This window comes from Bos indicus x Bos taurus, chromosome X (assembly GCF_003369695.1).
Source record: "Bos indicus x Bos taurus breed Angus x Brahman F1 hybrid chromosome X, Bos_hybrid_MaternalHap_v2.0, whole genome shotgun sequence".
NCBI lineage: Eukaryota > Metazoa > Chordata > Mammalia > Artiodactyla > Bovidae > Bos > Bos indicus x Bos taurus.
Window position 1 is genome coordinate 42,914,014 of NC_040105.1, and position 27,195 is coordinate 42,941,208.

The 27,195-nt window shown below is 38.6% G+C and overlaps 1 protein-coding gene across 1 annotated transcript in view; it reads right to left on the reverse strand.

The window, feature by feature from the left end:
• Nucleotides 1–27,195, reverse strand: part of MAOB (monoamine oxidase B) — a 122,004-nt gene that overhangs the window by 55,272 nt on the left and 39,537 nt on the right. Inside the window, exons 2-3 of the mRNA XM_027533539.1 lie at nt 20,460–20,554; nt 17,322–17,459 (exon numbers count right to left, since the gene is read on the reverse strand). Of these exons, the coding sequence (XP_027389340.1) occupies nt 17,322–17,459; nt 20,460–20,554 (233 nt within the window). The remainder of the gene's footprint in view (nt 1–17,321; nt 17,460–20,459; nt 20,555–27,195) is intronic.

A 27,195-nucleotide genomic window follows, 5' to 3' on the forward strand; every position in this document is an offset into this window, starting at 1 on the left:
ACCAGGCATTCTTTCAAGGATTTTACAAGTTTCATTCATTTCTCTCTCAACAACCTACAAGGAAGGTGTTATCATTATCTTCATTTTAGATTAAGAAATAGAGGTGCAGAAAGATTAAGAAATTTGCCTCAAATTGCATAGCCAATAGGTAGTGACTCAAATTCAAATTCAGATCCTCTGGCTTCTAAGCCTATGATCCCAATCTTTAATATTTATTGTAGTTGCTTTACAATGTTGTGTTTCTGCTATACAGCAACGTGGATCAGTTATACATATCTCTCCTCTTTTTTAGATTTCGTTCCCATTTAGGTCACCACAGAACACTGAGTAGAGTTCCCTGTGCTGTACAGTAGGTCCTCATTAGTTATCTATTTTATACATAGTAGTGTATGTATGTCAGTCCCAACCTCCCAGTTCATCCCACATCCCTTCTCCTGTTGGTAGCCGTAAGTTTGTTTTATACATGTGTGACGCTATTTTTATACCTTGCAAATAAGTTCATCTGTACCATTTTTCTAGATTCCACATATAAGTGATGTTATATGATATTTGTCTTTTTCTTTCTGACTTACTTCACTGTATGACAATCTCTAGGTCCATCCATGTCGCTGCAAGTGGCACTATTTTGTTCCCAGTCTTTATACTATTACAGATGGGAGAGTTGTTTTTATCTTTTGATTTTCCCCCAAAATGTATTTTCAAGGCTATGAGGAACCTTAATATGATACTGCCAACATATCTTCAAGCTGGTGGAAGATCATAGCAAAAGACCATTGAGACAAAGGCTGTTTCATTCATAGCTAAGAGAGATACTCTTTAAGATGTCTTTTATTTAAGATTTATTGTAATTAAGACATATTCATGGTCTCTGTTAAATTTATAAGCATTTATGTCTTTCTTCTTCTGGACATTATTTTCAACCATCTCACTTTTTCTGTCTCCAAGTCTATGTATTTATGCTCAGGAAGTCTGTCACCATACAAGTATTTTTCTTTCTTTGATCTGTATCATTTAGACTCACTTGAAATTAATCTATTAACTGAGACGGTTCCTAAAATACCTCTAACACCATTCATATGCATAGCTTCAGTTGTAAAATTCCATTCAGGGATACTGTCTCATATGGTTGTTTTAAATTCCAAAACAGTCCACAAGGTGCTAGCTAACTTATGCTGACTGAAACTAGATTTAAATGATGATCATAGCAATGAGAAATGCAGACTGTCAAAGTATAGTTTCAAAAAGCTCCCCTTCAAAGTTATTGAATGTCTGCTGACAACCCTTATGTTTCCTAAATGTACATAAATCCATTTGAATAGAATGCTATGAGCTTCCAAGCTGGAGGACACAGCAGGATCATAAGAATATTTTTAATGAAATGAATATAACTAATTGTGATGACAACTTAAGGCTTCACCATGTATGCTGAATTTTGCTTTTATGAGAAGCTCTAGGGTTGAATAAGCCACATATTCTTAAAAGCTATGATAATATATGGCATTTTTTATTTCAGCAGGCTCTTGGTTAAATGCCTCAATGAAGCAAAAGGACCAGCCCTTCACAGGAAAGGATGTGCGTTCTTCCCTTGTATCTGCCCCAAAGAAAAAGCAGAGTGGTGGCTGGGGGGAATTGACATCTATGAAGAAGAAATACACACATAACCATGTGCTAATGTGCATATATGTATATGAGCCTACACACACACAGAGTATCTATTTTCTCATGAGTGAACTTCTGTAGAATATAACTTTTAAATCAAAATTAAGATCATGTTACCTCTCTACTTAAAATCTTCCAATAGGGATTTCCCTGGCCGTCCAGTGGTTAAGACTCTGTGCTTCCAACGCAAGGGCCTTGGGTTTGATCCCTGGTCAGGGAACTACATTCCGCAGCATAGCCAAAAAAAAAAAAAAAAATCTTCCTATGGATTCTCATAACACCCAGAATAAAAGCCAATATTCTTATAACTGCCTATATGAACTGACCTTCCAGTGGGGTTACTGGGGCTTGTGCATACTGAGTCAGGAAAACCCACTGTGCTCGTCTCTCCCCAAGTCTATATTAATTAACAGTACGTTGGTAGGTTGACCTGAGCCACAATGAAATATTTACATCATGCAAACCCTACAGATTAGAGTTAGGTTTTTGTTGGAATGTCACCCCCTGGGTTAGGCCCTACTTTATTTGATATTCTATCCCACTCTCTTACACTCCTGTACCTCCAATTCTTTGTAGCATTGGGACTTTCTGAAAAACAAACAAATATATATATATATATATATATATATATATATATTCATCCAAATATGGTTGAGCAGATGTTTTATTACACATTGCTTTAATGTATACAGGGGATTTTAGCAGACCTGGTTAAAAAGTTTAAACCCTTCATAGAAATTTAATTAAATCTTGACATGGGAAAAATAACAGGTTTTAAAAGCCAAAGCTTTCTGCATAATTCACAAGTTGGTGGTTAACTGATTTTTAACTCTAAAATGTATTTGAAAATTAACTCATATACTTATTAGAGTTGAGAGTGTTAAATTATAAATGAACTTTTTTAAAAAAAAGTTTCAGACAAAGAAATACATGAATTTTTGGTACATTTGAATTAACTTCACTTTTAAGAAAATCCATATTTTATACCCTTTTTTATTTTGTACTTTTTCATATTTCTTGATTGTGCCTGAAAAGTAATATAAAACCACACATGGTTAATTCTAATTCTATTTTGGGTATAAAGTTGGGCTTTCTGTATATTTTGTTTGTTTACTGCCAGTCCTACCCAGTTAACACATAAGCTCCATGAACACAAGGATTTTTGTATGTTTTGTTTGTAAGTTTATTTGTACCTTAACGGTGAACAAAGAAAGTAAGTCTTTAGTTGTGGAATTCTGGTGGGAACTGGTGGTGTATGTATTGAGATGGGGGTAGGATCGCCTGGTTTCCTGACACCAGATGAGGTAGGCACTTGTTGTCTTGTAAGACTAGATTTCTTGTGACTAAAATATTTCACTTTGCCCCTAAGAGCAATACCAAATCAAAATCCACCCAGTTGTGCTCTAAAAGATAGGCTCACATGGGGGTGAACATCCATTCTTTCAGTCATTAATGCAAAAAACATTTACCTAAAGCCTAACATGCATCAGATCCTTATCCAAGTGTTGGAGGTGTCTCAGTGGACAAAATAGAAACAAAATTCTTCCCTCGTGGAGCTTATATTCTACTTGGAGAAAGCATATGAAAACTGAATACATAGGGATTTCCCTGTTGATCCAGTGGTTAAGAATTCACCTTCCAATGCAGGGGATGTGGTTTTGATCCCTGGTCGCAGAACTAAGATTCCACATGCTGTGAGGCCACTAAGCCTGTGCACCACAACTAGAGAGCCAGAGTGCCACAAACTACAGAGCCCACACCACAACTAGAGAGAAGCCTGCACACCACAATGAAAGATCCGCATGCTGCAACCAAGACCTAAGGCAGCCAAAAATAAATATTTAAAAAAACACTGATACATACATATATGATGTTAAGCATGTATAAATGCATTGGAAAAACAATAAAGCAGGGAAGGGATAAATTAGGAATAGAGAATATTAGGTGGGGGTGGGAGAAGCTACTCCTTAAGGTGAGGTTGGAGAAGGCAATGGCACCCCACTCCAGTACTCTTGCCTGGAAAATCCCATGGACGGAGGAGCCTGGTAGGCTGCAGTCCATGGGGTCGCTAGGAGTCGGACATGACTGAGCGACTTCACTTTGACTTTTCACTTTCATGCATTGGAGGAGGAAATGGCAACCCACTCCAGTGTTCTTGCCTGGAGAATCCCATGGACAGAGGAGACTGGTGGGCTGCCGTCTATGGGGTTGCACAGAGTCGGACACGACTGAAGCGACTTAGCAGCAGCAGCAGCAGCAAGGTGAGGTTATCAGGGAAGGTCTCCCAGGAGGGGATGTTTGAGCTGAGACCTGAGACAGAGCATTCCAAATGGAAAAAACAGCAAGTATGTGTTGGTTATCTATTGATGCATAAAGAAACAGTCCATGTCGGAAAACATTAGCCTGTTACTATCTCTTTTAGTTATATGAATTGACTGGGCTCAGCTAGGCAGTTGTTGCTTGAGGTTACTAGTGTGGCTTATGTCAGAGAATGGCTGGCGCTGGAGTCATTTGAAGGCTTGACTGTGTTGGACGTCCAAGACAGCTTCACTGCCAAGTTTAGTGCCTTGAAAGGTAAGGCTGGAAGGCAGCATTCAGCTGGGACAGGAGACTATACAATCAGCTGGGACAGGAGACTAGGCATATGAGGTTTCTTCCAGCACAGTGGTCTCAGGGTATTTGGACTTCACATATGATGTAACTCAAAAGCTCTACTGAGTGACTATTCCAAGACAGAAGTGTTTTTGCCAGTTTCTTAAGTCCTGGGCCCCAAACTAGAACAGCATCACCTCCATCATATTCTACTTGTCAAATAAGCAACAGAGCCCTCTCAGTACGGGGGGTGGGTGGTCATAGAATTCACCTCTCCCTCCCCATGGGAGGGGTGTCAAAGAATATCTAGTCACTTTTTTTTAATGTTTTAAAAATTGAAATATAGTTAATTTACATTATATTAGTTTCAAGTATACAGCAAAGTGATTTATATACATGCATATATCTGCTGCTGCTACGTCGCTTTAGTCGTGTCTGAGTCTGTGTGACCCCATAAACGGCAGCCCACCAGGCTTCCCATCCCTGGGATTCTCCAGGCAAGAACACTGGAGTGGGTTGCAATTTCCTTCTCCAATGCATGAAAGTGAAAAGTGAAAGTGAAGTCGCTCAGTCATGTCTGACTCCTAGCGACCCCATGGACTGCAACCTACCAGGCTCCTCCGTCCATGGGATTTTCTGGGCAAGAGTACTGGAGTGGGGTGCCATTGCCTTCTCCAACATGCATATATCTACATATATATTATTTTCAGATTATTTCCTATTATAGATATTATAAGACATTTGTATAGTTCTCTGTGTTATACAGTAAATTCTTTTTATCTATTTTATATATAGTGATGTGTATCTGTTAATTCCAATCTCTTAATTTACCACTCACTTCCACCTTTCCCCTTTGGTAACCGTAAGTTTGTTTTTGAAGCTTGTGAGTCTGCTTCTCTTTTGTAAATAAATTCATTTGTATCATTGTTTTATATTTAATTTACTTCAAAGTGAAAAAGCCCTGGGATAGGAATAAACTTGACATACTAGAAGCCAGAGTGCCTGGAGACTAGAGTGACCTGGGTCACGACATTGGAAGGGGCACAGCATGTAGGTAGTTGTAAGCCATAACAAAAATTTAGTTTCATTCATTCTAATTTATTTTTTACTGCTGTTTTTCTTCCAGGGTTCTCCAGTCAAGAAATCAGCCTGTATTCATAGACAAGATGTCAAGAATGACCTGGGAAAAATGCCTGGAAGTAATAATGGAGAAATATGAGGTCCCTAAAATAGCAGCAGTACAACCACCCTGGCCTTAGAAAAGAGAGGTAGGAGCTTAAAACAACCTGTTGTTTTTTAGAAGGACTCTCATCCTTTCTAATCCAAAGGATCAATGTCATTAGGTATCATAATGACCTCCTTCAACTGCCAAAACACCTACCCTACATAGGTCACCCTTAAATATATTATTTTACCTTTCCTTTTCTGCCTTAGCATCAAGTTAGACATAGAGCAATGCTTCTTCTTCTAACTATATTATGTTTACAATTTGTAGTAGGAAAATGAAATAAATGTGAGACACATGTATGGCTGTCTACTCTCAGACTGATCTGGTATAACAGAGTTCCAGCAGTCTTACCAGAATGAGCAATTTTAATACTTTCTTAAACTCCTGGATTATGAATGAAATGAGGTGGTTCAATATCTCTCTGAGATAGAGATACTGAAAGCCTCTGATTAAACCAAAAGGAAAATTCATGTCAGTGGCCTTCATGGGCTCCTAATGCCACCAGGAGATCAGGTAGGTCTCAGGAGGTGAAATGGAGGTTTAAAAAATCAGCAATGAGGAATAAGACAGAAAAAAGGTAGCCTTATGGACCAAGACTGAGCAGAAAGAAGAGGAGGGTTGAGTCCACAGTTCAGTTCTGAGCACCTTTACCCTTTTCTTTGTTTTTCTTGAGGCTTCCGCTCCTTTCTCATAAGGATTTCTGGGGTTGGCACCGCAGCTGTGGAGCCAAGCACACAAACTCTGGATTGAGGGGGATCATCACTAACCAACTGAGAGACTTGAGCTAATCACCCAAACATCTTGTACTGAAATGCCCTCATTTGTAAATAAGAGATAGTAATAGCTGTAAGGCTTTCCTGAGGATTGAGATAATGCATATCAAATGCTTAGAATGGTGCTTTGCACATATTTGAATCTCAAAAGGTATTGGCTATTATTACATTCAATTTTGAACTGAGTTTCCAGGAACCACAAGGCACATGTGTGTTTAATTCTATGTGAGAATCTAAACTATAGGTGATTGTGAATTGTAATTTTTTTTTCTTGGTTTGTATGTGACTAGACACTGTCTGCAGCAGCTGCCCTTAACATTTGCCAACTTGAAAAAGAGGCAACAGTAAATGTCAGCAGTAAAAGGCTCCAGGTCACTCTGCCGCCCTTTTGCTCAAAGCTTTGCATGGAGCATGTGTGTTCAAAGATGAAATGAATAAACATCTTTCTCTTAACTATAGCCTTATCTTCTCTACAGCTTATTACTTGTAGGAATTTTCCTTAACTCTATTTTAAGACAATAATAATTTATAACCCTTTGGGCCAGTTCCGTGGTTTCTCCAGAGTCAGTCACAGTCAGGGATAGTTTAACAACTTCATTAAAATAATATTAAAGTAATGCGACCATAGGAAAAGTATTTATGCTCTCCACAAAGTTAGTCCCTTAAATTCATTTAGCAGTGTCTTTCAAGGTTTTGAGAAGTGTCCAAAGCGCTCTCTATGAAAGCATCTCTGACTACTTCAATCCTGTTTAATTACAACTTGCTCACTGTCTTATACATGAAAGCCTCAGGGACATGGCCTTTTTCTGGGTACCTAGGAGAGTTTTTAAAAAAGGATTCTAAGCTGGTTCGCTCTTACAGAGAAGGCAATGGCACCCCACTTCAGTACTCTTGCCTGGAAAATCCCATGGATGGAGGAGCCTGGTAGGCTACAGTCCATGGAGTCGCTAAGAGTCGGACACGGCTGAGCGACTTCCCTTTCACTTTTCACTTTCATGCACTGGAGAAGGAAATGGCAACCCACTCCAGTGTTCTTGCCTGAGAATCCCAGGGATGGGGGAGCCTGGTGGGTTGCCGTCTATGGGGTCACACAGAGTTGGACACGACTGAAGCGACTTAGCAGCAGCAGCAGCAAACTGGTTTGCTCTTAGGAAGCAACAGGCACATAAGGAATTTCACTCTTTGTATATTTCCAAGTTCTTTGTGATGCCATACATTTGGAGTTGACAGAATAAGCAAAATTAATCTACACCACAATGTAGGGTTTCTGTTGTAAGATCTAGACATGTTTTAGACAGACTTTTTAAAAAATTGAAGCTGGATTGGAAACATTTGGAAAAATACACAGAATCTGCTAACTTTCTAGGCCTCTGCTGTTCCCATACAGTATCCACTAGAGCACTTAGTATGCTGCTGCTGCCGCTAAGGCACTTAGTATGGGGGTAGTCCAAATGGGCTTACCTGGTGGCTCAGGTGGTAAAGAATCTGCCTGCAATGCAGGAGACCCAAGTTTGATCCCTGGGTTGGGAAGACCCCCTGGAGAAGAGAATGGCAACCCACTCCAGTATTCTTTCCTGGAGAATTCCATGGGCAGAGGAGCCTGGAAGGCTACCATCCATGGGGTTGCAGAATCAGACACAATTGAGCAGCCAATACATTGTTGGTCCAGTGGCTAACATGCTGTACTCCCAATGCAGGGGGGTCTGAATGTGATCCCTGGTGATCCCTGGTCAGGGAAATAGATCCTGCATTTGGCTATGCTGCAAGACTCAGCATAGCCAAATAAATACAGATTTTTTTTAAAATATGAGGAATAAATAAAGAAGGCTGGATTTTACAGTAAGAGAAGTTATATTTCATTGTATAAGGCACCTGTGAAAATATTTTCAGGGTGAGTTTACTGACCTGGTTTTCTTTTGAAAAGAACTTGTATAGCTTTATCCTATCTGGTGTTTTACCATTTAAATTTTTACTTGGTAGTAAGAATCCTCAGAGCCTATTAGAAAAGTTTGTTTTCAAAAGGAAAGGAAACAGGCTCTGTCAAAACATTCTTAGTATCTTCAGTGTACCACAGTAGTCTTATTGGTGAAAATAATGTTAATCAGTGGCTTCTGTTCTCTTTTCTCTTTAAAATCTCAAAGCACTAAATAGGACAGGTACAAATATCCACCTTTTGCAAATGGAGAAATCAAGGTACAAAGCAGAAACAACATGGCCAAGGTCACAAAAAAAGTCAATGAAGTGTGTGTGTGTGTGTGTGTGTGGAATACACTGGGAAAATTCTGCAGCCCATTAATACCAGGATCAGAATCTTTGAGGGTTTGCATTCAAACAGCTGCTTTGGGATCTAGACTGTCTAAACTCAAAGGGTCAAAACTCAGTAGCTAAGCCTGGCTGGAAGCAGTTCGGTTCTTGTTAATAGTTATGTCACCCAAGAGACTGCTGCCTTGGCATGTGAGAATAACAGAGATCTGCTGGAAACACTGGGCCTAACCTCTTCTCATATACCATGAATTCTCAAAGTAGCATCTTTACGTAGAAAACAAACTATGGTTACTAAAGGGGAAAGGTATGGGGATGCATAAATTAGGAGTTTGGAATTAGCAGATATACACTACTATATACAAAATAGATAACCAACAAATTCCTACTGTATAGCACAGGGAATTATATTCAGTATCTTGTCATAAAGTATAATGGTAAAGAATATGAAAAAGTAGAGTATTTGTCTAATTACATTTTTAAAGTAAAAATGAAAGGAGCTGTCCATAAAAAGTTTGAGCAGTACTCAAAAATACAATGAAGAAGGCCGCACATTACTTCAAATCGTACTACTCCAGATTAAAAAAAATAGCTATAACACGACATTCCAGACCTCTGTGTATGCGTCTACAACATCAAAAGAAGGATGGATGGATGGTTGGTATGGATGGACAAGTGAACAAATGGATGACTGAGAGAAAGAGGAAGGAAACAGAGAAGTAAGAGATGACGAGAAGGAGGAGCAAAGAAAGAAATACAAATATATGAGAATCAAATCAGATAAGATTTGCTATTTTTAATGACATGCATGTGTGCTTAGTCACTTCAGTCAGAAGAAACACAAACTGAAGGGAATTGAAGAAAGGGTTAAACTTCAAATGCATGTTGCTTAAAACAAGAGAAAGAGCCCTGTGGCATAAAGTCAAAAGATCATAAAGATCATTAAGAGATTTGACTCTTTTTTTTTATTAGCTACAAGTATAATTTTGGTATATACTGATTCCATGCTATGATGGAAATTTTCAAGTAATACTCATCTTTCTTATACTTCTTCCTTTCTCACCTTCCTCACATTCAGATTTTATATATTCTATAATGTTTGACCATATAGGGGCTTTTTTAAAAAACAAACTATAGTACATTTTGTACTACAATCATAATTCTTCTAATTCTTTATGTTTAAATCTTTATTTAAATGTATTTAATGTTGAGTGCCAATTTCATCCAAGCTGGTCCATTCCAGAGTTCTTTATCTGGAGTCACCATGTGATGATAACTTGAAGTGGAGCACTGCTAGGACAAAATTTTAAATTGTGTACCATTAGCTTAGTGGATCTGGTGCAAGTGCCCAGGAAAGAAATGGCACATGATTGAAAGGTAGAGAAAGCACTAGCTTAGTCACATCCAACTCTTCATGACCGCATAGACTGGGGCCCACCAGGCTCCTCTGTCCATGGCATGTATGGATTCTCCAGGCAAGAATACCGAAGTTGGTAGCCATTCCCTTCTGCCGGTGATATTCCTGACCCAGGGATCAAACTTGGATCTCCTGCATTAATAGGTAGATCCTTTACCATCTAAGCCACCAGAGAAAGTGGTAAGGCATTGGCAAAACTGTCACCTGGATGATTGGGAGAGCAGACCAAGTAACTTAACGACCCTGAAGCGGCCAAAAGAAACTGTGAGAGTCCTTAGTGATTTTTTACTTTGTAACACGTTTGCTTTCAGCAATGGAGTAATTCTGGGATTGGAGAGCCAGGAATGAATTTTTTTTTGCTATCAGTCAGGAATTTTCTTGCCATCAATTCTCAAATTTTATGATCTATGGCTGCAGTCTTTTCCTGGTTTAATTGCACCATGGAAATCTTTTTTTTCTCCTGCTTTATTTTATTTAATCACTGTGCCTTTTTATGTTTCTTTTCATATTAAAAAAATTTTTTTGATTCCACAAATCCCACAACGACTTTACCTCAAATTGTCACAAACTAAATTATTTAGTCCTGTGCCTTGCATAGTAGTAACCTATATTAGATCTGTATTACATGTTAGACCGTTTGAATAGAGTGGAGAAACTTAACTAATGCAACCGATCAGCAAAATAGCCACTACATTGCAGAATGTTCTTGGGACAGAATATTATATATCTATTTTAAATGGTATCTACAGAGAATGTCTAAGGACATTAGAAAATATCTGTGAATATTTATAAGTGAAAAAAGCAAACCTAAAAATTTTATGTGAAAATACAAAAATAAGAATCCAAGAATGTCAAATGTAATCAAAATATGTTCTCTGTGTGTGTGGAAGGTAGGGGGCAGGGTCTTAATCTTAAAGTACAAATAACAGACTTCTTTCTATTTCCAATGGCTTCCCTCACAGCTCAGTTGGTAAAGAATCTGCTTGCAATGTGGGAGACCTGGGTTTGATCCCTGGATTGGGAAGATCCCCTGGGGAAGGGAAAGGCTACCCACTCCAGTATTCTGGCCTGGAGAATTCCATGGACTATATAGTCCATGGGGTTGCAAAGAGTCGGACATGACTGAGCGATTTTCACTTTCTACTTCCAAACTGCTTTTCACAGAATGTAATTAAGAAAGTGAAGAGAATACAGGACTTGGGAAGAAGTTAGTGGAATAACTGGAGCCAATTGCAGATAATTTTAAAGAAGGGAGGATCTTCAACAGGGTTTTTCCAAGATGCTAGAGTGTAAGTTTGGCAGGAAAGAAGGAGGACAAAGGCAGGTGCTGGGGCTCAGATGGAAATGACAAAAAGTCTCCCATACAGAGGACAGCAAGCTCTTTAATGTGTATTCTTGGCATCTCAGTTCATGCTCTGACTGTATCGCTTCCTGCCATATGCAATTAATCTCTTTAGCCTTTACATTCTAATCTGTTAAACGGGGACAAAACTTCTAGCTATTTGAGACTCACAATTGTGAGGTCCAAATAAGATATCATGAGGACTTCCTTGATGGTCCAGTGGTTAAGACTCCACTATAGGGGGTGTGGGTTCCATCCCTGGTCAGGGAATTAAAATCCCATATACCAAGCAGTCAAAAAAAAAACAAAAAAACAAAAAAGATGTCATGCATGAAAGCACTTGGAAGGTTCTAGATGTCCATAACAGAGCAACGTTCCCATTGTTATTATTTACTAGTTGAAGCAGAGGCCAATAGAAAGGCATGGGCTCTGTGAGGGTGTGGCAAGGTAGACTAACATATTTTAGGCCATCTTCTACTTCCTGCCAATCCCTACAGGCTGCTGAAGCTTTGACCTATTATATGATCACCCTTGTTAGTCGCCATCCTTTGATGAGCTGGGCCTCACCAATGCATTTCCTTTGGACTACTTGGATTCCCAGGTGGCACAGTGGTAAAGAATCCACCTGCCAATGCCCTAGACACAAGAGACTAGGGTTTGATCCCCGGGTCAGAAAGATCCCCTGGCAACCCACTCCAGCATTCTTGCCTAGAGAATTCCAAGGACAGAGGAGCCTGACAGGCTACAGTCCATGGGGTCACAAAAAGTCAGACATGACTGAGCACGCATGTAGTCAAGTAGTTGGACTACTTGGCCATACTCCATGATGATATGGTACAGCTGCTGTAAACATTTCCCACAAGATTTTAAGCCACAGGCTTGTTTCCTTTCATGAACTTCACTACCATAACTGAATTCTATACATTCTCTACCTTCTACCTTCACTATAATTTAAAACTCTGTGTTACCCACAACTCTAACCATTGTTAAATTTATCCAGATGTGTGTGCATGTATTTTTACATAGAGACTATGTTTACAGATTTTGGAGAAGGAAATGGCAACCCACTCCAGTATTCTTGCCTGGAAAATACCATGGACTGAAGAGCCTGAAAGGCTACAGTCCATGGGGTTGCAAAGAGTAGGACACAACTGACTGACTTCACTTTCTTTACTGATTTTATCATATTTTAAATTCTAAAAGGAAACCTTGAAGGCTTAGAATAAATTGCTCTCTTATCCCCCAAATATTCCCCCACATTCAGCCACTGAAAGCATCATCCTCATCAATTACATGTCAAAAATCTGCCTGTCTTTCATAAACGCAAATTAGCACTTTGTTTTCCAGAAGAACTTAACATAAGCTTCAGAATGATCACTAGACAAATAGGTTTTTCCTGCTGAAGAGGAAATTACTATTCTACATATTTAGCGGGGGGGGGGGGGATATTCCCGTGATGATAAGACATATCTGTTTCCAACAAATAAGAAATGAAGTGGAGTAGGGGTATGTATGGAAGAAAAGGTTCAGGAAGCCCATCTCAGAACCAGTGAGCTCTGGGTGGCATGTGTGAAGTTCTTGGGAAAATGGCAGCTGTTCCTGGGTGAAATACAAGATTTTGTCCAACCTGTTCCTGGATTCTTCTGTCATTGTGAGAAAAGCAAGTACACCCTCGACTTTGATCCAGGCTTCTCTGGATTAATAATGTTGGAGGGAGAGGCATGCAGAAGGGGATACTAAGAGTCTGAAGAAGACTGGACACTCCTGGTCTGTTGATCTCTGCAAGATACTGAAGTCCTACATCTTAGGATGGTTTTCATTAGCCAAATGCAATTCAAATTTGAGTATTTTCTTTTTCAACGTTTCCTCTAATTCTATTGCTGTTCCCCAACACAGAGAGACAGTGATCTCTTCCAAGAAGTTCACCCAACTGGTCTGATCGCTAGAGATCTAGTTTCTACTCTACGCCTTTATGTCCTCTGGGGGTACCGTATTTTCTGTTGGCTTTCAGTGTTGTCAACAAATGGAAAAGTTCTGCCAAATGGTGCCTCCTCCACAAAGCTGTTTAAGCAATAGCAGTTGTAGCAGCGACACATAGGCAAAGTATTTGAGAAATAGCTCCTCATCCCTTCAAGCATTGATATTTACCACATACAACACAAAAGGGACTTTGACAGTGATCTTGGCTTCTGCTCATTGGGAAGTAGACTAAGACCAGAGCATCTTTTTTTTTTTCTTTCTTTCTTTTTCAGTTTATCACAAGAGCTGAAGTTTGGAAACACACAACTATCAGTGTGAAGTTGGACTCTTAAGTTTAAGTCATGCTACATCTTTACATTCACCAGATGCCTAGCAGTTCAGCCTTTGGGCCTAAAGCAGTTGCATGCATATTTTCACTTGACACTCATTCTAAATTTCAGACTTATAAAACTTCTGAGACAGAGAAACTCTGAATGTCAATAGCCTACATTGTACAAAACTCCTTCAAAGTATGAGCCTGAAAGAACAAAAAACAAACAAAAACACAATAACCACACATGTGAGCATGCAAACACACACACACACAAGATAAAAGAGGAAGAGGCGCAAGGCAAAATGCAGCAACATTCCATAAGAGGTTTATATTTCTTGTATTTTTCTCTTTAATTATGAGTTAGTCCCTAAAAGGGGACATTTTTCACAATTCACTTCCAAGGCATGTAAACAACTGCCTTCTAAACCATCCTAGCAGAAATCAACATGACTGTGAAATAGATTATAAACTTGAGTAGCTGTTTCACAATAATTATTAAGCATGAAGGACTGCATCACCGATTTGAGAAGTATGGAAAACACTTTCTAAATTATATAGATTTGAGCTTAGGTGATCATTTTCCCACTGATAATAAAATCCCCATATAGCTTGGTACCAATTCATGAACAAGGGTTTGGAAAGTCACTTTTTAGCAATGTAAGACAGATCTACTGTAGCACTAAAAATGAGTACCACTCAGTAGACAGAAATATTTCTGGAGATCAGAGGCAGAGAGCAAAACACCCCGTATATCATAACACATTAGAGGTTGATGCATGCTTGTTATGGGATTAGCATGGGCACAACCCAACTGTCAACAGACCACTTCTTCCAGTACTATCAGAGAACTGGTGATACTGAGGGTCCTCGTTTCTTAGAAAAGATGTCCTTCCTTTGAATAGCTAGCCTATCACGGGCTGCTAGGGCCCCTCACCCCTCTTTGTGAGTAGCTCCATCCATTTCACCAGTTTCAATTCCAACAACCAACTTCAAATTCTTTAGCTTAATGTTATTAAGACTGCATGTAAAACTCTGTCTTACGTTAACAATCATGTAAGAAACTGAAAAAACAGAGTCCTTGAGCAGGCTGATTTGAATAGCAGGATCTGACAATATGAGAAGTAACACACTTGATACTCTTGACATTCTCAGGCTTTGGGTTGAGAAATAGAGTGCAGGTCCACTGAAGAAACAAGGCACAAATATACTAGATATTTGCATGAATAATTGTTTGCATTTGGGAACAGTAGTTGTTGAAATAGGTAATGTCCAAATGGCCAAAGTACTTCCTACCATTACAGAGGAAACAAATTTCTGAACTACATTCTTTGTCATGTAGTAGGAGATCAGATGTCAGAGCTCTGGTCAATAATTCCAGAAATGGATGGAAGCATCTCAGATGCTTTTTACAGATTCAAAAGAAGAAAAACGACATATAAGCAAAGACATGGAAGTGATGATGGTGGAGAACAAATTTTTAGTTTAGGGAGGACTTTTTAGCTCTAAAATCTTTATTATTATTTATCATCAAGTAACACTTCACTGGATACAACCAGTTTTCAGTGGACTGAAAACTGAAATCTTTGTTTCATAAATTCATTAGTGCTTTAATTGTCTCAGGATGAGAATTAAAGAGTAAGTATATCAAACATATACACATATGCATATGTATACAATATTTTAAAGTGTACTGATATTTCTTATTTCCTCCAGCAGAGGTCAGAAAATAGCAATACAGGAACATGAAAATCTATGTACCAAAAGAATATTTTAGAGTGATTTTCTCTACATAAGATTATTGAAGGGGTTTTGTAATTGTTTTTCCTCTACCCAAGTTTTCTTCTTATATTTTTACAATAAACCTGCTTTCCTTTTGTAATAATTAGAAAGCAATAACATTCATTTGAATTTCATGAAGACCAATGTTGGCATATGTATTCTGTATAAAATCAGAGATAGTGCTTAATTATTTTCTTAGCTGCATGTGGATTATATGAAATAGCTAAAGAAAGAAGCATATTTGGTCATCACTCTGAAAAATTCAAGTATAACATCCTTGCCACAGTTGATGACTGTGAGCAATCTCTTTCAAACAAGGAACACAGTGTCGGCGGAAAGATTTCCAGAAAAACAAAGTGTCCTGAACATAGCCCCTGATTGCCAAGAAACCCTGCCCTCACAAAGACAGAAAAATGAATTTAATTTCTAGTCATCATCTCCTTTGTCCAGAGAAATTTAAAAGAGATCCTAGTGTTCTGGGAATTCAGTCTCTGCAAGTCTTAAATGTTAGGACATGAAGACAGAAGAAATCGGTCAAGATGATCTACATATAAAAGCCGGGAACACAATGAACGATGTTTACAAAGAGTTGCTGATGAATGTTCAATAAATCACGCTATTACCATGCTTCATTTTCATTTCTAATTCATGTGTCTCTTTTCCCACTAGACACATATGGAAGCAAGGTGAAAAGGCTCATAAAACAAAATTTGAAGGTCAAACAAAACATTTCTTATAAATGTTACCCACATTATACCAAATCAGATAAATTTTTATTTTCTGTTTCATTAAACAGTTCACAACATATAGTCTATTATTTGTCCTTCTTAATATTATCACCCACAAATAATAAACACATCGACACTATTATGTGATTCAAAACTAACTGTTGATAGTTTCTTCTGTCTCCTAAGGGTACAATTTTTTCCAGTGAGGAACTTGTCTCTATATTGCTCAAATCCTTTAAGGAGGTAAGTGAGGAAGAGAGAGGAAAGATTGAAATTAAAAATCTCTGTCAGAGAACATCAGTGATATTTTGGACCAAGACAGAGATGCTGGGAAAACAAGCATCAGGGAGTTGTGAGAAGAGTCTAAAGGGAGAAACATGGTGGGAGACTGGAATTCACAGAAAAATGTGGCCAGTGAGAAATCACCAAGGGCACCCTGTTTGAAGAGCTTCCTAGAATAACAATGTCCAATATTCAGTTTTAAGTTTCTGTGATTGAACCCCTCACCCCCATTGTTCAAAACTTCAGTCCAGTCTACTGTACACAAATGCTCGGGGTAGTCCAAAGAAAGTCAAGACAAAGAGGTGAATTCGAACCCAGGTTGACATAGAGCAAACGAAAGAAGAGAGTCACAGGCCACGAATGTGAATGAGCATACGTGTCATGGAAGCAAGAACCGTGGACCACAAATGATCGTGAGAATGCGAGACACAGTAAACTCACAGAAATTTGAGGGAGATCAATGGAGCTTTCCCACAGAAGATGAAATTTGGGACTTGACCTATGTTTATGTAAATCTCCAAAAGAAAGTGAGTTTAGCCTATATATAGGACATAATAACCAAATTTCAAAATAATTACATTAGACATATTGCAAATACTCTATCACATGATGTCTAAGATAGCATTTGTAAAACTGTTCACAAGTTTTTGTATCACATGAAAGAGCCCTAATTATTTTAATAGAGGTATTTAATTAATCACAAATGTTTTTTCTCTATTGGTTTTGTTCATCTTGTTACCAAATGGTTAATACTACTTCATCAATAACCTTCCCAAATAGATTTAGAATTAGCCTTTGATAACTGTAAAGAAAATTCTTAGAATGGTTGAAATATAGTTATAAAATACATACGCATCATTCAAGGATAAAGGAGGTTGTCTGAGGGGAGGATCTGGAATTTGTACTAATATATGGAAATACTGACAGAATAATCTCCAAATCCTTCAAAGGTTGTTCCAGGCTTACCTTTGTATGGTGAATCAGACGCTCTACTTCATTCACCTTGTAGGTTTCTAATCCTAGCTCCTTGGATAATCTTAAGATATGATTCTGAGTTGGCCCAACATAAGATCCTCCAAGGTCCACATATTTAACTTTTTGGTTCTGTTTTCCCATGGAAAGAAATAAAAATAAATATTTGTGAAAATGTTATTCTTAAGATAAAAAAGACAGCCCTAAAAAAAGCAGATTGGCATTTCACAGGTTCTAGATACACCTTGAGGAGTACCTATAGAAAACTGGACTCTGTTCTTTATCTACCTCATTCATGCAACTAAATGGTTATTGAATCATTCCTAATTTTAAAACAAAACTGATCGGACTTGAAATAAGCAAGAGATTTCTGAACCCCATCATTCTCACTATGTACCACAACGTGCTCTGGGTTTTACTGGCTTAGATTTGTAAACTATGAATTATTAATAAATTTCTCTTTACTTAGCATTTCTGGCTAATTTTGAGGTACCTAATGCTAGAGGAAAAGCAAGAAAGGAAAGGACCACTTTTTTTATTGAAGTATAGTTGATTCACAATGTTTCAGGTGTGTAGCAAAAAGATTCAGTTTTTTTTTTTCTAATTTTATTTTATTTTTAAACTTTACATAATTGTATTAGTTTTGCCAAATATCAGAATGAATCCACCACAGGTATACATGTGTTCCCCATCCTGAACCCTCCTCCCTCCTCCCTCCCCATACCATCCCTCTGGGTCGTCCCAGTGCACTAGCCCCAAGCATCCAGTATCGTGCATCGAACCTGGACTGGCAACTCGTTTCTTACATGATATTTTACATGTTTCAATGCCATTCTCCCAAATCTTCCCACCCTCTCCCTCTCCCACAGAGTCCATAAGACTGTTCTATACATCAGTGTCTCTTTTGCTGTCTCGTACACTGGGTTATTGTTACCATCTTTCTAAATTCCATATATATGCATTAGTATACTGTATTTATGTTTTTCCTTCTGGCTTACTTCACTCTGTATAATAGGCTCCAGTTTCATCCACCTCATTAGAACTGATTCAAATGTATTCTTTTTAATGGCTGAGTAATACTCCATTGTGTATATGTACCACTGCTTTCTTATCCATTCATCTGCTGATGGACATCTAGGTTGCTTCCATGTACTGGCTATTATAAACAGTGCTGCGATGAACATTGGGGTACACGTGTCTCTTTCCCTTCTGGTTTCCTCAGTGTGTATGCCCAGCAGTGGGATTGCTGGATCATAAGGCAGTTCTATTTCCAGTTTTTTAAGGAATCTCCACACTGTTCTCCATAGTGGCTGTACTAGTTTGCATTCCCACCAACAGTGTAAGAGGGTTCCCTTTTCTCCACACCCTCTCCAGCATGGGACCTAATTAACCTTAAAAGCTTCTGCACATCAAAGGAAACTATTAGCAAGGTGAAAAGACAGCCTTCAGAATGGGAGAAAATAATAGCAAATGAAGCAACCGACAAACAACTAATCTCAAAAATATACAAGCAACTCCTACAGCTCAACTCCAGAAAAATAAACGACCCAATCAAAAAACGGGCCAAAGAACTAAACAGACATTTCTCCAAAGAAGACATACAGATGGCTAACAAACACATGAAAAGATGCTCAACATCACTCATTATCAGAGAAATGCAAATCAAAACCACTATGAGGTACCATTTCACACCAGTCAAAAGATTCAGTTTTATGTGTGTGTGTATATATATATTCTTTTTCAGATTCTTTTCCATTATAGGTTACTAGAAAATTTTGATATACTTCCCTGTGCTATACAGTAGGCCTTTGTTTGTCTATTTTATATATAATAGTGTGTATCTGGGTGGAGAAGGCAATGGCACCCCACTCCAGTACTCTTGCCTGGAAAATCCCATGGATGGAGGAGCCTGGTAGGCTGCAGTCCATGGGGCCGCTAAGGGTCAGACACGACTAAGCGACTTCACTTTCACTTTTCACTTTCATGCACTGGGGAAGGAAATGGCAACCCACTCCAGTGTTCTTGCCTGGAGACTCCAAGGGACGGGGGAGCCTGGTGGGCTGCCGTCTATGGGGTCACACAGAGTTGGACATGACTAAAGCGACTTAGCAGCAGCAGCAGTGTGTATCTGTTAATCTCAAACTCCTAATTTTAATCCCAAACTTCCTTCCCCTCTATTCACTTTGGTAACCATAAATTTGTTTTCTATGTGAGTCAGTTTCTGTTTTGTAAGTTCATCTGTATCATTTTTAAAGCATCTACATATAAATGATATCATATGATAATTGTCTTTGTGTGACTTTCTTTACCTAGTATGATAAACTCTAAGTCCATCCAGGAAATGACCATTTCTTTTGTGGTTCGTTAATCCAGACACTTGAAAGATAGCATTAGAGTCCTAATTTAAACCTTTGAAATTGCTCTTATGTTCAGTAGAAAGGCTTTCATATGGTTTTGAATTAGCTCCATTTGCAATGACTAAGGACCAACTTTTGAACAAGAATGACTAGAAAAACTCCCTATGTTTGAACATGTCCAAACATAACTGGATTCCTAATAGTCAGGGACACCAGAGCAGGTCCTCCTTTTCTGCTTTTGTTTGTTTATTGTATGGTGGTATGGTTTAGTCACTAAGTTGCATCTAATTCCTGAAATCCCATGGACTGTAGCCCGCCAGGCTCCTCTGTCCATGGGATTCTCCAGGTAAGAATACTGGAGTGGGTTGCCATTTCCTTCTCCAGGGGACCTTCCCGACCCAGGGATGGAACTTGGGTCTCTTGCATTGGCAGGCGGATTCTTTACCTACTGAGTCACTATTGCTCCCCCACTTAAAAAAAAAGGGGGAGTATATATTTCACAAGGGCAGGGAATCTTTGTTTTACTCACTAATGTATTTCAAAAATCTAATTATTGGTGCAATCATTTATGGGGAAAGTGCCAAGTGTTATGAGGTAAGAAGAGAAAAGGGACAGAAGAAAGACATGGAAAGAAAGCAAATTGAGAGGACGTGGAGTGTTTTGAAGTAATTTTCACTCTCTTGTCAAGAGTCAAGTGAAGTTCAAGACTTTCAGAAAGAAAAAAGGAAACTCAGTTTCAGGGTCACAATTTTCCAGCCAATTCTTATTGTCTTACCCTAAGGGTGTAAGTCCTGCCTCCCACGCGGTCCCGGGCTTCCAGAACAATCACATTCAAGCCAGAGTCATGTAGAAGTTTGGCTGCTGCCATACCTGGTAGAAAATACAAGAAAAAAATCAGAACCAAACACTCAACTCCAGATAAGCTCCCCATGCTAACAGCCAATGATTAAAGTCCATGTTGGCTCATACACATAGCATATCATCACGTTCAACTTAACCAACTTACAGGTGTCTAGGGTTTCTCACTAGAGACCCAGATTCCAAGTCTGCAAAACCAACTGCTATTTCTTGAAAGAATAAAAAAAGGTTTCATTTTTAGTAAAAGTCTCAAACCCTAAAAAACTTCTTTGGTCACTTTATCAAAATGTTTATCTTTAAAGACTAAAGTACGTGATTATGTGCCTGACAACATGAAAGAAAACACAAAGCCCCACAAAAAAGAAGTGTATAAGCCCCAGCAAACCCAGGACCAAATGGAGCAATTGGTAATATGAAAATCCAATAAATTTAGGTGAAAGAGAAAAGGGGGGAGTCACTCTTCAAAGCATGTGAAAGGACCTAAAATTCACTGTTAAAACTGAACTTTTGGAAGTTGATGTAAAGTTACAAAACCAAAGACATAAAATGCAACTCATTTAATTGTCCTCATTCCCCGTAGGATCCATCACTGAAGAATAAAATGACTCCTTTCATTTATTCATCTATTAATGTAGTCAAAAATACTTATGCCTACTACAATTCCAACATCATGAATTCAACATAACAAAACAGCTTACTGAGATACATTTACATACAATAAACTTTAACCAATGAGTTCAGTGAGTTTTGATAAGGGATAGAGCTTAGTGTAAAGTTCAAATATGTAATTTTTGGTATAAATACATCCTGAATGTAGTTTTTGATCTCACAAATCTTAAAATTCTACATCTTTAACTTACAGAGTTTAGTAAGAGTTTTTCAGACAATATAACTGGTGTTCTTACCACAATGAATTGAATTTACTCAGTTCCAAATACCTTACTCATTTGCTTTATGAAATCAAACAAAATCAAGGAAATGCCAAGATTCTGTGCCTTACAGAGAAATAAAACAATTTCTACCTTGTCTTTTAAAAATAATAGTTCTGGAACTTTTAGATCCCACTAGTGCGAAAAAGCAGAGAAGGCAATGGCACCCCACTCCAGTACTCTTGCCTGGAAAATCCCATGGATGGAGGAGCCTGGAAGGCTGCAGTCCATGGGTTTGCTAAGAGTCAGACACGACTGAGCGACTTCACTTTCACTTTTCACTTTCATGCATTGGAGGAGGAAATGGCAACCCACTCCAGTGTTCTTGCCTGGAGAATCCCAGGGATGGGGGAGCCTGGTAGGCTGCCGTCTATGGGGTTTCACAGAGTTGGACACGACTGAAGCGACTTAGCAGCAGTAGCAGTGTGAAAAAGGGCTTCCCCGGTGGCTCAGTGGTAAAGAATCCATCTGCCAGTGCAGGAGACACAGGTTCAATCCCTGGGTCGGGAAGATCCCCTGGAAGAGGAAATGGCAACCCACTCCAGTATTCTTGACTGGAAAATTCCATGGATAGAGGAGCCTGGCGGGCTACAGTCCATGGGGTCGCAAAGAGTCAGACATGACTAAACAACTGAGCACAAGCACGAGTGTGGAAAAAAAAAATTCCTACAAAAATAGCTCATATTCCTGTAGTGCGCACAATATTTCAGATGCTATTCTGAGTGTTTTAATGTATCAATTCAATGAATTTTCACAGCAATCCAATTTTTAAAAAAGTACTATTGATATTCCCATTTTATGGCTGAGGAAACTGAAGCACAAAGAGGTGTCCAAGATCACATAATGAGCCAGCAGCAAAGCCAGGCAGTTTCACTCCAGTGTCTGCTTCTATAAGCACTATGAGCACTGGTTTCCATGGGGCCTTAGAGCCATCCTTTTCATAGATTGCATCTCTCAATTTTTGCTTCAGGGAGAAATTACATTTCAAAAGTGTTTTTCACTTTGTTTGGGTCACCATGTTTTGAAAGCACACTTGTATCTTGCAGTTTGATAAGAATCCGTGGAACACAAGATATGAGTCTACCATGGAAACCATAATGAAAACATGAGGCTCCATTCACCCTCTGTGAGCTGTCCTAAAAGAAGAAAACCATTTTTTTTTTAAAGAGGCTGATGTGACATTTCATTATTTGAGTTAATCCACCTTCTGATAACTGTCCTTGGGGCCAAGGCCAGAACATCCAGCAGGTGGTGGGGTGATGGTGCCAAAGTCCACCCCCCCACACACACACAGTGTGCACAAGCATTGCACAACCCTAATTTAGAAATACAAGGCTTGGATTTTTAACTACAGTTTCCCAATTTTACCTCCATAAGAAAAAAAAAAAAAAAAGAAAACCTTTCTATTGAGTCAAAATTACCCACGATTCAATGCCATCTCTCTTATCAAGCATCAGTTCAACAAATGAAAGATGAAATAACATGCAGCCATAGTAACAGCAGTTATCAAGGAATTCAGATAGACTTGCTAAGCATGTTGAGGCTTAAAAAGGGGCTCAGAATGAAACACAACATCACTCAAATACACTAGTATTTTACATTCCACAAAAGATACTACTAAGTAAGTACCTGATGCTATACTGGAACATTTACTAGAACAATCCGGGGTCTTATCAAATCATTGACTAGAGTTCTCTAGGTTCATGTGCCTTAAAAAGGCATAAATAGAAATTACAAAAGTATCTTTAAATAGAGCAATACAAAAATATATTGTGGGAAATACCTCACAATTTGTCTCACTCATGCTCATGCGGGGTGATATTCAAAATGCTTGTTGGACATCAACTGACAAAGACTGATTTGAAAAATAACTGACCCAAATAACAATGGCTTAAGAAAGTCCCTGCAGTTTGTTTCTGTTCAGTCGCTAAATTGTGTCTGACTCTTTGCAACCCCATGGACTGCAGCATACCAAGCTTCCTTGTCCTTCACTATCCCCTGGAGTTTGCTCAAACTCATGTCCATTGAGTTGGTGATGCCATCCAACCATCTCATCCTCTGCATTTTAGGAAGAGGGAGTTTTACGTTACCAAAGAAATTGAGGAGTTGGAGTCTGGTCCGGAGGTTATTAAGATTGTCAAGATGTAGAAACAACAAGGTCTTACTGTACAGCACAGAGAACTATCTTAAATATCCTCTGATAAACCACAATGGAAAAAACACTTAAAAAAGAATGTATGTATGTGTATATATATAGATATATATAACAGAATCACTATGCTATACAGCAGAAATTAACCCAAACATTGTAAACCAATTATATGCTTCAATAAAAAATTTTTTAATAAAGAAAATTTAAAAAGATTGTTTACATGTAGCTCTCAAGGGAGGGGCTTCCCCAGTGGCTCAGTGGTAAAGAATTCGCCTGCTAATATAGGAGACAAGGAGATGTGGGTTCAATCCCTGGCTTGGGAAGATCCCCTGGAGGAGGAAATGGCAACCCACTCCAGTATTCTCGCCTGGAAAATCCCATGGACAGAGGAGCCTGGTGGGCTACAGTCCAGTCCATGGTGTTCAGTGTTACACAACTGAGCAACTGAGCTCTCAAGGGATTCCTCGCTGATGACTGGCAAAAGGATTAATGGTTGAATTAATCAAAAGATAAGCAAACAACTGAGGACCCAGAGCCCCCGGGCTGACAACAGGGTTGTTTCCCAAGGGTTCATGTTTATGTCAGTAATTTGGAACTTTTGACACATTTTGCCATAAAACAAAAATAGGAGAGATGGTGTATTCTCTTGGAAGTCTGAGAATTTTAAAATGTAATACTATTGTGAAAAATAATATAAAGTAGAAACACTAAACAATGTAATCAGTGCTGTTGAAACCCTTAGGCAATCATTTCCTGATACAATGCAGTAACAGCTAAAAAAAGGAAAAAGAAAATATCCATGATAATAACAAACGCCACCATAAAGCACTGAGCGTTACTTTGCTCTGTGTGAAGAAGTAGCATTTCACATAAAAAAAAAACCTTTTGATTTTCACCACAGTACTGACAGGTATTATTATCCTCATTTTAAAAAGAAAACAAAAATGGAGGTTAAGAGACATTCACTGACTTGCCATAGACTATACAATTAGTAAATGGTGAGGGTTCAGCCCCAAACTGGACTTCTTAGCCACCGCCCTTGGACCAAAAAGCAAAAGTTAAAAATGCAGTAACTCTATACACAGATTGATGCAATGTCTTTAAAACATTCTGCTGTCCATCTAAACAGAAGAATCTTAAAATATTGGTTTTTCTTTTAAACAGAGATTTAATTTTTGCCATCAGTTTGAAAGTGAAAGTAAAGTCTCTCAGTTGTGTCTGACTCTTTGTGACCCCATGGACTGCACGCAGCCTGCCAGGCTCCTCCATCCATGGGATTTTCCAGGCAAGAATACTGGAGTGGGTTGCCATTTCCTTCTCCAGGGATCGAACCCGGGTCTTCCACATTGTGGCAGACTCTTTAGGCAACCAGTTTAGAAACAAGTACATAATCGCTGCCTACTTTTAAAAAGCTAATAAAAACTTGAGTTTAATATGCAGGATCAATGAATATTTCACAAACAAATGATTATTTGGCACTTTCAGAAGTAGCCCCTATGTGTCCTAGACAGGTCCCTGATAAGATCATCTCACTTGTTAGTTCTAAATGGTGCGGGATCTATGGTATTTTGCCTCAGGGAGTCTTCTTTGGATGAATAAGCATAGTATGGCATAGCTGACTAAATGGTGGATGAAAGCCTAATGCCATGAAATGATCAAAATATTTCATCTCCCTTTCCACGTAGCTCACTTGGAAAATGTTTCCTCAAAGTGATGACTATCTCAATTATTTGGATATTTCAATCTGTATTAGATGCCCAAATTATTTTAAATACCTAGAAATCAGTGGTTTGCAGCATTATTAACATTCTATGCTTCCTGTTTTGTGCCACGGAAAAGGGCTTAAGAGTTAGAGACTGTAGGAGACTGAAAAGTACACAGTGCAAGTAACAAAAGGGCCTCTTCTAAGAGTCTTAAGAACAGTGAAGGAGTTGGGATTTGGAAGGAAGATAAAAATCAAAATCGCCCTCTGCCTCACTCTTCGCTTTGTCAGTCTGTCTTATGTCCTTCCTATCAAAAGCTGATATTTAACAGAATTTTTCGGCATTATGAAATGCAAGGCTAATTGTTCTGAAAATATTATCAAATATCAGTACTTCCATGTTACAAAGGACTTTTTCTCAGTTTAAAGTTACCAAAAAAGTATCATGTTGACCAAAACTGAGAAAAAAAAATTCATGGTACCTCAAAGCATCTCTAAACTTATAACCCTAGTAAACCTTATAAGCACGCTCTTAGGAAGGAAAAAAGCCAAAAACATGCAAATAGCCCTCATCACCTCTGTCGCTTCGGACAAAGCAATGGTTTTATGAGAAAATTCTAGAAACAACCAACTGACCTTCTAATCAAAGAACTGGAATTCTTTGATGTCTCTACAAAGAATGCCTTTTCAGTTATTTAACACATACACACACACAAAAGAGGCTGGGGTAAGAAGAAAAAATATCACCAATGTGAGACTAAATCAATTAAAGGAAAGTGGCATTTATAGGTACAATTCAAACGTTAATTGCTGAACTCTTCAACACAGAGTAGAGGGGCAGGTGGACACAGGTTCAATCCTTGGTTAGGGAACTAAGATCACACATGTCCTGCAGCACTGCCAAAAAAGAAAAGAAGAATGAAAGTTGTGATCAATGTGTTCTCAGGAAAGAGGAGTCAGTCTGGACTTAAAGAGGAGGAACTGTTTGGTCAAAGTATTTCTTAATGAGTAGTTTATTGGTTTAGTTCCCAAAAGACGGGAATATTTTGAGCACTGACTACATGCCAGTTTCAATTCCAAATGTTTTACATATAAGAATTTATTTATTCTCCTAACAACTCTATGAAGTTTGCAGATGTAAAAAGCAAAGCACAGAGAGGTCAAGTAATGTACCCAAGGTCACACAGCTGGCGACCAGCAGAGCCAGTATTCAAATCTAGGCAATGTAACTCCAGAAAACAAACACGGAAAGCAGTCTTCCTCACACTAAATGATGAAACACTGAAAGCCTTCTGCAGAACATCACGAACCACATAAATACCAGGGCCACTGCTAGCACATTCCATGCCTTTGTGTAAATTATAGGAAGAAAGAAGAAATTACACTCGTGGCAGGTAAGTTTCAAAAAAGCATCCTTTCTTCAGGTGAATACAGCTCACATTGATGCTTGGCTAGCAGTGTGTGAGCTGGATTGCATCCCCCCTCTTTCACTGCATCAGTCTGAATAGCTCATGCTGTGGCCTCAAAACTCAGAGAACTTATTTCCTGAATGATAAGAATTTAATTACCTAGTCTTTGTGTCCTCAATGTGAGTACACAGTTGGCACTTGCCTGGATTCATTTAATAGCCTTCAGCAAAGATGATATTTAATTACTTAGTCAAGAAATAAACAACTGGCTGCAGTGGTGTCTATATAATCATATTTAACATAGTATAAGAAAACTAAAATATTGATGCACATTGAAACTGATTTCTTCTTGTCACACCAGAAATGGTAAAGGGACTTTAACAAAGAAAAAGAGCTGGAAAGAAAGCCAGCCCATCAATTATAATAACTACCTTACATTGCTACAACACTATAGTTTCCAA